Source organism: Sturnira hondurensis, unplaced genomic scaffold (genome assembly GCF_014824575.4).
Source record: "Sturnira hondurensis isolate 20B ecotype Veracruz unplaced genomic scaffold, ASM1482457v3 Scaffold0022908, whole genome shotgun sequence".
NCBI classification, from domain to species: domain Eukaryota; kingdom Metazoa; phylum Chordata; class Mammalia; order Chiroptera; family Phyllostomidae; genus Sturnira; species Sturnira hondurensis.
The window spans coordinates 5,362,388-5,375,282 of NW_028095539.1; the positions used below are offsets into that span (position 1 = coordinate 5,362,388).

The 12,895-nt window shown below is 57.1% G+C and overlaps 1 protein-coding gene across 1 annotated transcript in view; it reads left to right on the top strand.

The window, feature by feature from the left end:
* Positions 1-6,071, top strand: part of PRRX2 (paired related homeobox 2) — a 39,320-nt gene extending 33,249 nt beyond the window's left edge. Inside the window, exons 2-4 of the mRNA XM_037036863.1 lie at positions 3,544-3,731; positions 4,338-4,516; positions 5,589-6,071. Coding sequence (XP_036892758.1) covers positions 3,544-3,731; positions 4,338-4,516; positions 5,589-5,724 — 503 coding nt within the window. The 3' untranslated portion in view covers positions 5,725-6,071. The remainder of the gene's footprint in view (positions 1-3,543; positions 3,732-4,337; positions 4,517-5,588) is intronic.
* Positions 6,072-12,895: the final 6,824 nt, after the last annotated feature.

Genomic DNA, 12,895 nt, shown 5'->3' on the forward strand with positions numbered 1-12,895 from the left:
ACGGAGACAGGCTCCCAGTCTCTGGGCTGAGCCTTCCCACAGACCTGACTGTCAATAGAAGCCGCAGGACCTCGGGCAGGCCACTCGCTCGGAGCCTCAGTCTGCCCATGTGTGACATGGGTGGGTACCAGGCCTCCGTGGACGCCAGCTTACCAGCCCTGGGCCCCACTCCTGCCCAACCCAACTTCTGCTGAGGGCACCCCATCCCAGTCGCCTTGGCGGGAACCCTAGGAGGGCCGAGTCCACCACTGTGGGGCCAGCTGGTGTCAAGGGTGGGAGGCTCTGGGGAGGGGTACAGTCCATGATTTGGGGGGAAGGTTTCGGCTTCAAGTCCCTGCACAGTTTGGCGGAAGACACGAGCTGTTCCTTCCGGTGCCCACTTGGCTGAGCGAGCACTGCAAAATGCTTTCATTTAAACACCCTCCGTTTTGAATTGCTTGGAAACTTCCCGAAAAAGTCTCTCTCTTCAGCCTTTTTTGGCTGAAATGCCTCCTGCATTGGGTGTGTGCCCAAGCAGCATTGCCTGAAGTGGGGCCGACATTGAGTCTGCAATGGCGGGTGTTCCAGAAGCTTCTGTCGGGCCGGGGCTATTGATCACCACCCAGTTTTCAGCACATGGGCCCTTGTTGTTTTGGTTTAAGGTTTCTTCCCGCTCAGGGGGTGGGGGGTCCGGGGCGGAGAGACATTCACAGGCACCAGACATTCCCATCCATCTTCGCCTTTTCTTGGAGGAAAGGGGTGAGGAGTGAAGACTGAGACAGTCCGGGAGGGGAGGCGGGCTCACAGGGGCCACCCCGAGCTCCCTGCCACTGCCCACCCCCCTCCACGTGTGTCCGTGTGTTTGCAAGTATGTGCTCCCATGAGAGAAAGGGCTCCGAGCGGAAACTCCAGGCGATACCTCTCCACGAGGGTTTCTCACCCTCAGTGCCGGGGATGATGGGAACCGAGTACGTCTTGGATGTGGGGGCCTGTCCTGCGTATCAAAGGGTATTTAGCAGCATCCCAGCTTGTACCCTTTCCATCCTAACCTGGCAATCAAAAATGTCTCACCCTCACCAGTGTGGCTCAGTGGGTTGGGCGTCATTCCACAAAGCGAAAGGTTGCTGGTTCAATTCCCGGTCAGGGCACATTCCTGGGTTGCGGGTTTGGTTGCCTTATAAGAGTCAACTGATCAATGTAGCTCTCTCACATTGATGTTTATCTCCCTCTCTTTCTCCCTCATTTTCCCTCACTCTAGAAATTAATAAAGTTTAGGGTTTTTTTAAAAAAAGATTTTTAAAAAATGTCTTCAGACACTGCCAGGTGGCTCCTGAAGGCAAAATTGCCCTCAGTTGAGAACCGCTGGTGCAGACCCCATTGTAAGGCCCTCTTTTCCCAGACGCCCTCCCGGACTCTGGCCTGGCTGCTCCGCCCCTCCACCCTCAACCTCCCCCCCGCCCCGCCCCCCGCCCCGCCCCTGCCCCTCTCCCTCTGGCACGAACCAGGCACCAGGCTGGCGAAACAACTTATCCTCCGACCGAATCCGCTGGCTGCTCAGCAGTCAGCCAATTGGCCAACCTGGGAGCTCGTTTGAAAGCAGACAGTGAGTGGTGTCCATTACAGTGCCTGGAATGTTCTAGGGGCTCAGCTGAACAAACGGACAGCACTGTGCGAAGAACACAGGACACACAAAGGGAATGCGTCACTGGAGAAGCAAAAATACAAGGAAGCACTAAAACCCCAAAGGTTGACCAAATTGGGCAGAATAGGCCTTCCTGCCCGGCTGGCGTGTTTGGCCACATCCAGCATTGTGCTCGCTGGCCCAGCAATCTCACCTCCAGGACTCTGTCCCAAATACGCAGAGGCGAAAAGAGAAAGTTCTGTTTGCACAGAGATGCTCTGCAGCATTCTTTTGCTTGCAAAAGATCGGAACGCACGAGAGTGCACGTCCCTAGGGCTCCCGTGAATAGTCCTCAGTGAGTGGCACACCCCAGGGCTCCGGGGCTGTGAAGGGGAACCAGGAAGTTCTCTGCTCACTGGATGGAGGGGCCCCTGGGACAGATCTCGAGGGAGGAATAGCGAGAGCAGAGTAGCGCGTGGAAGGCTACCTTTTGATAGAATATGGGGGGAGAAAACATCCTGCATAATTCATTGTATTTGCAAAAAGCAAGGCCGAAACATAAAGCCAAACCGACTTAAGAACCAGGTCCCTACACTTGGAGGGAGAGAATAGGAGGAAACGTTAAGTACGGAGAACAATCCAAAGAAAAGGGTGACAGCGTGGGTGGGAGGGGCGGCTGGGCCACTGGACCCCACGGGACACCTGCTGCATCAGGCCACACTGCCGAGACAGGGACTGAGAGCAGCTGTGCCCAACACACAGAAACAAACACAGGGAGGCTGCCAAAACGAGGAGACAAAGAAACATGGCCCGAATGAAAAAATGGAATAAAAATCCAGAAAAAGAACTAAACAAAATGGAGATAAGCAGTCTATCCGATGTGAAGTTCAAAACACTGGTTATCAGGATGCTCAGGGAACTCAGTGAGCGGCATAAAGCTGGGGAGGGGGTGTACCTGGTTTTACTTTATACCCTTCTGCGTTGTCTGAAGCTGTTTCTGGGACAAGCAGTGACATTACTTGTTATTAAAATGTATATATTTTTAGTAAGAAAATCAGCCACACAAGGAAGTGTTGAACAGGGCAGTGTTGGTTCTAAGAGGCAGAGGAGTGTAGTGAAGGGGAGGAGGTTTCATGTGGACTTAGGTAGTCAGGGAGGGCTCCCTGGATGAGGGGGCAGTGAGCCAAGCCCCCGGGGGATGAAGGGCCAGCATTTCTGTCCCTGGATAAAAGTTAAATGTGGAAACAGTAGCTGAACATCCTCCTCCCTTCCCCTCTGTAAATGGGGAGTGATGGGGATCCAGCACCTACCTGTAGGGTCCCCAAGGGCACCCAGTGATCTGTGGGTGCTAAGGAGCCTGGGTGCAGTGGACCCTTTGAACTGTGACTCTTACTGCTCTTTATTGCATATCATTTTAACTAAACAACAAACGTTGATGGAGGGATTACCACACCCTAGAGCCTGGACCAGGTGCTAAGGACACCGCCCCCTCCCGCGCCCCCCGCCCCCCCNCCCCCCCCCCCCCCCCCCGCGCCCTGTCCTTGGACCCTCCTTGGCCAGGTAGTTGTCCCTCATGGCAGCAGGTGCCTGCCCCCTGGCTCCCCAGGATAGAGCCTGGTGCTTTGCTCACCATTATATAGCCCAGGGCCCTGGCACCGAGCCTGCCACACAGGGGGTGCTGGGTGACTGTGTGTGGGAGAATGAATGAACGAGCGGGAGAATGAACGAAGGAGTGAATCAAAGGGAGGCACTCCTGCGCCTTGCATGCGTCTGTGGAGGGAGATGAAGTGGAGAGCTCAGTGCAAACTGCTGAGCAGGCAGATGCCTGGGTGCCTTTCCCGGCGCCTCCGGGCGCAAGAGCAGCCTGGCCGGTCTGGGGGCACCGTGGACACCCACCGCACCATGGCCTCCGCTCTACTAACCCTCGGGTTCTTCCCCCACAGGTGAGTGTCCCAGTCCTGGGCGCGGAAGCGCCACCAAGCGGAAGAAGAAGCAGCGGCGGAACCGCACCACGTTCAACAGCAGTCAGCTGCAAGCGCTGGAGCGTGTGTTTGAGCGCACGCACTACCCCGACGCCTTCGTGCGCGAGGAGCTGGCCCGGCGTGTCAACCTCAGCGAGGCGCGCGTGCAGGTGAGGGCGGCCCATCCGTCAGCCCTCCGTGGGGCCGTGCAGTCACCATTGGCTCTGGCTCAGGGACTTCCCCTGTTGAGGTGTTTAAGAGCAGGAACATCTGAGGCCAGGAGGGCTGAGGTTCAAATCCCAGCTCTGCCACTTACTAGCTGTGTGACCTGGAGTAAGCTACGTAACTTGTCTGTGCCTTGGGTGCGCCTCGCTGTAAAATGAGGGTCCCATGCATCTATTTTACAGAGTTCTGAGAATTACAGGAGTTGGTACATTTGTAAAGTGCTTGGAGCTGTGCCTGCCACAAAGAGTTTTGATAAAGAAAAGCTGTTATGAAGTGTTGTGTCCACTGTGCCAACTCTGAGCTGAGAGCTCAGCATGCAGCTCTCTCCTGCGATAGCCTCACAACAGCCAAGTGTCACCCATTCACACCCCATTGTCACCCCACCCTCTAGCACTCTCTCACCCCCACTTTACAGGTGGGAACACTGGGGCCAGAGAGGGGAAGCTGCCGGTCCAGGGCTGGGAGCAGAGCAGGCACACGCTGGGTTCGAAGGGACTTGGGCCCCCTTTGCGGCCGGCTCCCCACGGCTCCCCATGCCCTCCCACCCCCAGGTCTGGTTTCAGAACCGCCGGGCCAAGTTCCGCCGCAACGAGCGGGCCATGCTGGCCAACCGCTCCGCCTCGCTGCTCAAGTCCTACAGCCAGGAGGCCGCCATTGAGCAGCCTGTGGCTCCCCGGCCCACCGCCCTGAGCCCGGATTACCTCTCCTGGACAGCCTCGTCCCCCTACAGGTGAGAGCCGGGACCCTCTCAGGTAAGGAAGGGTCTCAGCCAGGGGACCACAGGGGTGTGTTAGGGCCCAGGATCCTCTGAGCATCTGAAGAAACCTGTGAACTGTGCCCACGAGCCCCTTGGACCGGGGGCCTGCCAGGTGGTATGTGGGCAAGTGTGTGAATGTGTGCTTGTGAGTATGTGTGTGGGTGTTGCACCCATGTGTGCACACGCGTGCCTGTGAGTGCACAGGAGTGTGCATGTGCACGCACATTCATGTGCAGGTGAGTGTATGAAAGGGTGAGAAGACCAGGCCTGTCTGCAGGGGAAGGGAAGAACCTGTGCCACTCTTGGGCGCCCTGCAGGATGGCTGGCGAGAGAGCCCCGGCACTGTGCCCACCCTCTTGGCCAGAAACAGAGGTCGGGGGGGGGCTGAAAGAATGGCCTCCCCATCCTGGGGACCCAGGGGGGTTCCAGAGCCAAGTCCTGGGGCAATTTCCTGCTGGTCAAACCTGGAAAAAAGGCTCTGCCCAAGGTGGCAGGTTGAGGCAGAAGAGGGAGGGGGTGCTAGGGATCGGTTCCCCACAAGTCCAGGTGGTGCCCCTCAGTCTGTGATCAGCTCTGCTGGAGCCCTGGTCTCCTCAAAGGCGAGATCCAGCAGGTCAGCTTGTGGGATCAGAGTCCTAGTGACGCCTGACATCTCTCCCAACGACCCCTGCCCCGTCCTCACCTGGGGCAGGAGACTCATGTAGAGGCACCCTCAGATAGAGGTGTGTGTTCATTTACCTGCATCCCACGCAGGCACTGGGGGGAACGGGACTCAGGCTCAGCTCTCAGGAAGCTCCTGGTCCAGCGAGGAGTGTCCACACACCACAGGGGTGGGCTCCATGTTGCTGTGCTGACTGTGGGTGCTCCTGGTTCCTCCCCAAATGCTGCAGCCCTTGTCACCCCCACCCCCCAGGGGAAGGCTTCCTGGGAGAGCAAGCTGAAGAGGGGAGGCAGGGGAGGCTGGGGTCCCGGACTGACAGCCAGAAGTGCCCCGGGCAGCACGCCAGCCACACCAAATGTGTCCTGTGTCTTATGTCACCCCCAGTACAGTGCCACCCTACAGCCCTGGAGGCTCCAGCCCGGCAACCCCAGGGGTCAACATGGCCAACAGCATCGCCAGCCTCCGCCTCAAGGCCAAGGAGTTCAGCCTGCACCACAGCCAAGTGCCCACTGTGAACTGACTGCTTGCCCTGTCGGGACCTGGCTGCCTGCCCGGTCTACAGCAACAGAAAAGAGGGCAGGCATGCAGGAAAGTGACCTTCTCCTGTCCCTGTCCCCAGGAGGGGCTGGGGCGGGGGCTAGGGCTCTCCTGGCCCTTCTCTCCAGCCCAGACTCCTGGAACGGAGAGGCTGCTGAGATGCCCGAAGCCTGGCTGGAGACTTCAGCCCGTGACCCTCGGGGGCCTTGGGCTGGAAGGTGGAGCAGGAGCTAACCAAGGACCTCATTTACTTTGTGTATTAAAACCAAATAGCTTTTGTCTTTAAGAAATAAAAAGTTGTTTAAGTCCCAAAAAGTTGTGGGAGGGCAGGTACGGGCAGCGAACCAATTGGGGGGCCTCCATTCAGGGCCCCCGGAGACTTCCCCGGGCCCGGCTCGGAACAGTGGCCGGGGGGCCAGCTGTCTGCACATCTGTCTCCATCTGAATGAAGCCCTGCCCGATCCCACAGAGCCCCAGGGTGGGGACAGGAACAGGAGGACAGAGCTGCCCCAGACCCTGCGGACATGCAGGGTCTAAGTGACTCTGAGCAAGAGGACCCCTCCCCTGTCTGGTCAGGGAGTGACCCCCCTGCCCTAAGGCAAGGTGCCAATGGGTGACCACGGACTGGCCAGAAGGTGTATGGGGCAGATGCTGAAATGAAATCCCCTGTTTTTGTGAGTACAAAAAGTGGGGAACTCCTCTGAGCCTTTGACTGTGGAGGAGCCTGGGCAAATGGCCCGCGAAGTTGGGGCACAGAGTGGAGGCCCCAGGCAGGCTCACAGGATGGAGTGGTCCCAATGGTCCAGGACACCAGAAGGGCTTTGCCCAGCCTCCTAAGCCACCTTTTTGCAGGTGGCAGGATACCTGTGCCACTAGCCAGTGACACCAATGATGAGGAGCTACAGAAAACTGTAGGGTGAAGGCAGTGGTCTGAAGCCAGCCCCTCCGCCCGGCCTTCCGCCACCCCTTCTAAGGGGCACGCCCTCCAGGGAAGGTAGCGATCATTTCTGGAACTTCAACCAGCCCCCAGGAAATAGGACAGCACGCCCTGACCCTTGAGCGTGCAAAGATGACCAGCCCCTTCGTTTGGGTAGCCCTCACAATGACATAGTAGTCACGCCCTGATGGGGTCACTATTCTATAATCTGCCAGCCCACACAGCCTCAGAGTGCCCCCCGAAGGGGGGGCCCTACAGGCCACATCTAGACAACCTCAACCAGGTCAAAGCCATGTGACAAAGCCTTGCTTGAGGGAGGGTCCCCATTTTTGTTTTAGGAAGTGTGGTGACTATACCCATGAGTGAGGTGAGGACCCCTCCCTCCTTAGTCTCCCCCAATTCACCTCTCGATGGCCTTCCTTGTACTCTACCTGGAACTCCACTGTGCAAACATGGTCCTTGGGGGCGGAGCTTGGCCCTCGTCTGATGTGCAGATGTGAGTGGGGATGCTCACTGCGTGACTTCCTGGTGGCTGGATGGTTGGGACTCAGCACCAAGGGGGCACCGAGGGGGACCAGGGAGGCACCAAGCTGTGGGAGGGACCATGCTGCTCACATCTTGATCTGGCTCAGGCCCACCTGACTGAGAGGGCGAGGCTGGAGCCAGGGAGGGAACTGCACCTGGACAGGTGTACCCGTGGATGCAGCCAGAGCTTCGTTTTCTCACTCGGTGTGGCCTCGGCCTCGGGCAAGTGCTTTTTGGGCCTTCATTGCCATTAATCACTGAACAAATATTGTGAAACAGTCACTCTGTGCCAGGCCCTGAGGAGAAAGCAGAGAGAATGACGACATAGGGTCCCTGGCTACAGAGGCCACACCCAGCACATGAGGCCCCAAACTTAGTCTAAGGCATCCAGGCAGACTTCCTGGAGGAGGAGTCCAAGAAGGATGAAGAGTTCACCAAACAGAGAGGAGAGGGAGAGCAGTGTTTCTGGCTAAGGAAAAGCAAGTGTGAAGGCCCTGGGGAAGGCCAGCAGCCGTCTCTTCGGGGCAGTTCCAGGGCTGGATCTCCTGGTGTGGAACGAAGAGATTCGGGAGCCAGCTCAAGTGGGACTGGTGTGGCCAGGTCTAAAAGTCTGGATGTCACCCTGACACTGGGAAGCCACGGAGGGGATTTGTTTGCAGGAGGAAGCTGCGTGCTGGGCCCTGTGTGGAGGCCGGGGCAGGGGTCCAGGCAGGAGTGACAGCATCCTGGACCAGACGGGGGCCGGATGGGCAGATGGGGGAGATGTCCCTGACACAGCAGGGCCGGGGGTTGATGACGAGATGATGGGCTGGGGAGAAGGCAGAGGCCAGGGGGCCAGGATCTGGCTTAGGCACCTGGAAGTGCCTGGGGAGGAAGAAACCCTGCGAAGGAGACCTGCCTGCTAGAAGTCTCTGGAAGATACTGGTTGCCCTTCCACGTGGACAGGAGTGGGACCATCCTGGTCTGAGTAGAGCCCTCCCTCACACAGAGCTGACCCCTCCCACCTGGCAGGGGCTTTGCACCAGCCGAGGGCTGGCATGGAGCCCAGAGCAGGGAGCTTCCAGGCAACCACAGAATGTCTCTTTCCCCCAAAAGCCCTGAACCGGGAGCGAGCGAGCGAGTGGCTGAGCGCCCAGCGCCCAGGCACCTCCGTTGAAACAGTGTTCCCGCAGATACAGGCCCACTGGTCTTGCTCTGTGCAATTCAAAGTTGGGGTGGGTGCCCCGAAGCTGGCTAGGTTGAGGCGGTGGGCAGCAGAGATGGGTCAAGGGGAATGGCGGCGAGGTGGGGCGCCTGCTGAGGGCCTGGAAGGCAGGTCCCCAAAATGCCAGCTTTGGCCAAAGCCAGGGCCTGGTTCCCACAGAGGCGCTGGCCCTGCGGTGGGGCGCAAGTATGTCAATGTCACTTCCTCCCAAGTGCTCTAGAAAAAACAAACCCGCTTAATTGTTTACACATGTTGCTTGGGGCGCTGAGGGAGGGGCGCACGGGCCCTCCCTGTAAAAGAAAATACATCCGAACCTTGCTGTTGCACGGCAGCCCCAATTACAGGGCCGTTTGGGAGCCTCCTGGGCACCAGGCCCGGGAGATAACTTTCCACGGGGCGGGGGGCGGGGCGCGGGGGGAGGTAGGTACCCAAGGCCCCATCCCGGGCTGGGAGAAATCAAAGCTTCTCTGTCTCCCTTTGTATCCGCTTTTTTTTTCTTTTTGGTCAATAAAGGAACCTCATTTGAGAGAGAAATGGGGAGAAAGGCAGTCTGGCTCTTGGGAACCCCCAAACCTGAGAAATGATGATCAGAGCTTTACAATAGGCGAGGCATTTCTCTGGTCCTCAGCTCCCCCGCCCCCCCTTAACGGGAGTAACTTTCCACGTCACTCTCCACAAATGGGGGCTTGTGTGTCTATGGCGAAGGAGCACAGGGAGCAGTGGAGTCTGAGGAAGTCAAAATCTTCCCCGTCCTGGGGGGAACTGGCACTGTCCCTGCCCAGGGAACCCAGCACACGCGGTGCAGGAGCCCTGGAACCTTAGGAGCGCCAACTGGGGACCAAACCGAGTGTCTCCAGCTCCTGCACCACCGCCACCCGCCCCTGGAGGGCGCTGTGGGCCTCTGTCAGACACCAAGCAGGGAGAACACCGCCCCCTGCCCACACAGATCACCCGACCTGCAGCACGCTCCAGACGCACGCAGCCTTCCTTCTCCAGGAAGACAAAGAAATCAGCAAATCCCCGACCACCAGCAGGGCTCACAGCGAGAAAATCAGCACAAGCCTTGTGGAAAATGCACCAACTGCCTTGAAAATGTGTGCGTGCTCTCACTCAGAAATTTCATATCTAAGCCCACGTGGAGAAATAATCCAAAACGGGGTGGGGGTGGAGGGCAGCATATGCCCAGATGTTTATCACACTGCAACGCCAAAAATCTGGGAAGACACACACCAAATCGGCAATGGTTTAAACCTCATAGAGGCTCCCAACGCGCCGGTCTTCGCACTGTCTGCCACGTGACTGACCGCGGGGAGAGAAACTTACAACAGGCAGGCCTTCCGACAGTGTCAACTACACAAGCAGCCCTCAGATGACATACTGGCACTTGCTTCCCTTCTCCATCCCCTGCGGTGCCTCAGCCAGAGCTGCACTCGTCTTTTCCATACCCGTTGCTGAGTGAGCTCCCCGCCCCCAGCTCGGCTGCGACGCCCCATCAGTCCTCCGGTCTTGAAGCTCTGTGGTCCGGATCTCCTTTCACAGTGCAAGTGCTGGAGAAAACGGGTTTGAGAGCTTCTTAACTCTCAGTTTGTCTCTTAGAAGAAGTGGGAAGGGATTGAGTTTGGGGTGTGGGGGCAGCGGGGAATCGGAAGAACTGAAAGGAGAGGGGGTGTCCCGGCCTGATGGCTAGGACAGCCCCGTGACCCCCAACCCAGGCAGCCACACCTCTGAGTCTGGTCCCTGAGTGTAGGCAGAACCTCTGACTTGCTTCTGACCAAGAGAATAGGGAAAAGACCAAAGGACGGCGCAGATGTAATTAAGGTCCCTAATCAGCTGACTTGGACTTACTCAAAAGGGAGGTTGCCCTGGGTGGGCCTGGCCTAACCACATGAGCCCTTCAAAGAGGGCTGTTCGAAGCAGAAGGATGCTGCCCTGCTGGCCTTGAAGAGCAACGGCCTTGCTGTGAACTGCCGGCGTTGGTGAGGGCCTCAGTCTTAGAGCGCACGGTCTCACACCCCCTCAGTGGAAGGGGACACTGAGATCCGGGGGTGGGGTGGGGGGGCTCGGCCTGGAGGAGCCCTTGACGGCAGCCTTGTGAGATCCCGAGCAGAGGACCCAGGTAAGCGGTGCCCAGACTCCTGACCTACAGAAACCGCAAGGTCATAAATGGTGTTTTAGCTCTGTTTGTGGCAACTTGCTACACAGCATAGAAAACTAACACAGGTGGACGTGGAGCTTGGAGTCCCGCCTTGAGCGTGGCCTCACTCTCCGCGCGGTGCCCCCAGAACCCCAGATGATCTGCCATAGCAACAGTCTCTCCTCTGAACTCCTTCCGGGCCATTCTGCACTCACTGACGGATGAGCTGCCCCCACCTGGAGCCTCTATGGCTCCCACGGCCCTCCCCCCACAGCCCCATCATCCAGGCCAGGTATCAAGGCTCCGCCATCCAGCCCTGCTCTCCCTGCCGGCCTCGAACCCCCTGTCCCCGCCCCTGGCTTCTTCAGACAAACCCGGCATCTCAGTCCCCTCTCCCCATCACACTCCTTCCTGCCACTGTCCCCCTGAAGGCCCCGCCCAGCCCCCCTGCCAGAGAAAACCCATTCCAACAAGGGAGACGAAGGTGTCAACTTTCGAACAAACCCAGTTAACTTCCAGGTGGTCAGCAGACACAGCAGCATGTCTGGGGAGGTGCGCACAAGCAAAAATGACACATCTGGTGTTATAATTTTATATTTGGACAATGGAAAGAAGAATTCTATTCTCTTTCCAACTCACATTTTAAAAAGTGAAGCTTTTTTTTTTTTTCAAAGTCTTGGTTGGTACAGATACCAAGAGGAGCGATAATGGTCACACAGGTGGCAGTGTGGCAGGGTCTCCTGGGAGCAGGGGTGGAGAAACGTGACCCGCCTCAGCCTCTCTCTCCCTGGGGACACACAGACACTGTGGGTGTATACATACCTATAGCATAATTAGTATAACATAATGTATATTTAATATGCACGTATATAAATATGTCACACACATCACATGTAGCATGCATATATCTTTACTGTGCCTCATGGGAATGTCTGGGAAGTGACAAACCCTAACGTGAACAGTCATCTTCTCAGGGATGTGGGGTCTCTATTCTTGATACATACCCCTTGTAAATTTCCCTGCTTGGGCTACACATCGACAAGACAGGGTGGGGGGAAAGGTTTACAGTTGTGAGTATGTGAAACAGAGCTTATTCTTGTATTCTATTGATTAATTGCTGTATTATTTTCCATACAAACAACTCTAAACCCACTTTTGCCCCACCCTGAATGGTTTGAAAACCTGATCCAAATCGGAACCATCTTTTCTGGGGGCGGTATACACCACAAGCCTCAAGGGCAGGCACGCTTTCCGGTCCGGCGAGTTTACTCCTAGAAACGTACCTCAAAGAACAGCGTGTGCACGGAGATCCATGTTTGAAGGCACCTGAGAAAGACGTCGCTGTGCTGATGCAGCCTGGAAAATCAATTCCCCAACTACAAGGGCAGGTCAAATAAACAAGGAGGGCGTCAGGGTGACCAAACACTGGGAGCTGGTAGAATTCATGGCATTGGCCGTGGGAAGCCCTGGGAGAAAGGGCAGGAGGACAATTACTAAGGAGAGTCTCAACCAATGGATGACAAAAGGGGAGTCGAAGCCCCTGAGCACAGATGCCACCACACCTGTGACATGCCAGTGCCTCCCAGCACCAAGAAACCCTCAGTCAATATTTTTTGCTGTGAACTTCTGTCTGGGGTAAAAACAGTCCTGAACCCTTATCTCTGTACTGCACACACACACACACACACACACACACACACTTTACACACCATTCAGTCACTGACTGGAAACGCCTTGGGAGCCAGGTGCTCTCCCTAGACCTGGGGATGCGGCGCCACACCCCTGCCCCCCAGGAGCATGCGTGCTGGATGGAGAGACCGGATGAAGGAGAGGGGCGAGGGCTCAGCAGGCGTAGAAGCCTCTGGGTTGGGTGGGGGATGGGGGCAGGTGGGGGAGGAATGGACGTGGGGATCTGATTGGGAAGCTGTTGCAGTGACAGAGGCCCTCTGGCACCGAGTGTGAACAAGTGTCCCAGAGCCCCAGAGTGTGACACAGGACAGCCTCTTCGTGGTGAGAGTACGGGAGGCTTATTTTCTTTCTTTGAGCTTTTCTGTGGTTCTCAAACCTTTGCTTGACATTGACCATGATGTGAGTGAAGTAATTAAATTTTTGAAAAGCCCACCCACCTTTCAGGTTCTAACTCCAACCTGCCTCTTCCGGGAGGCCCGCCTGGAGTGCCACCAGCTCCGACAGACACTCCCTCTTCTGTGACTGCCCTGGTTGGTCTGCAAGGCCATTCCTGAGAGCAGGGGCCTCCTGGGCACACACACACAGTGGCCACAGGGTCCCTGGATTTTATGTGGGAAATGGGCTCTGCCTCCCTGGGGCATCCCCAGGTTCTGTCCCTGCCCTCA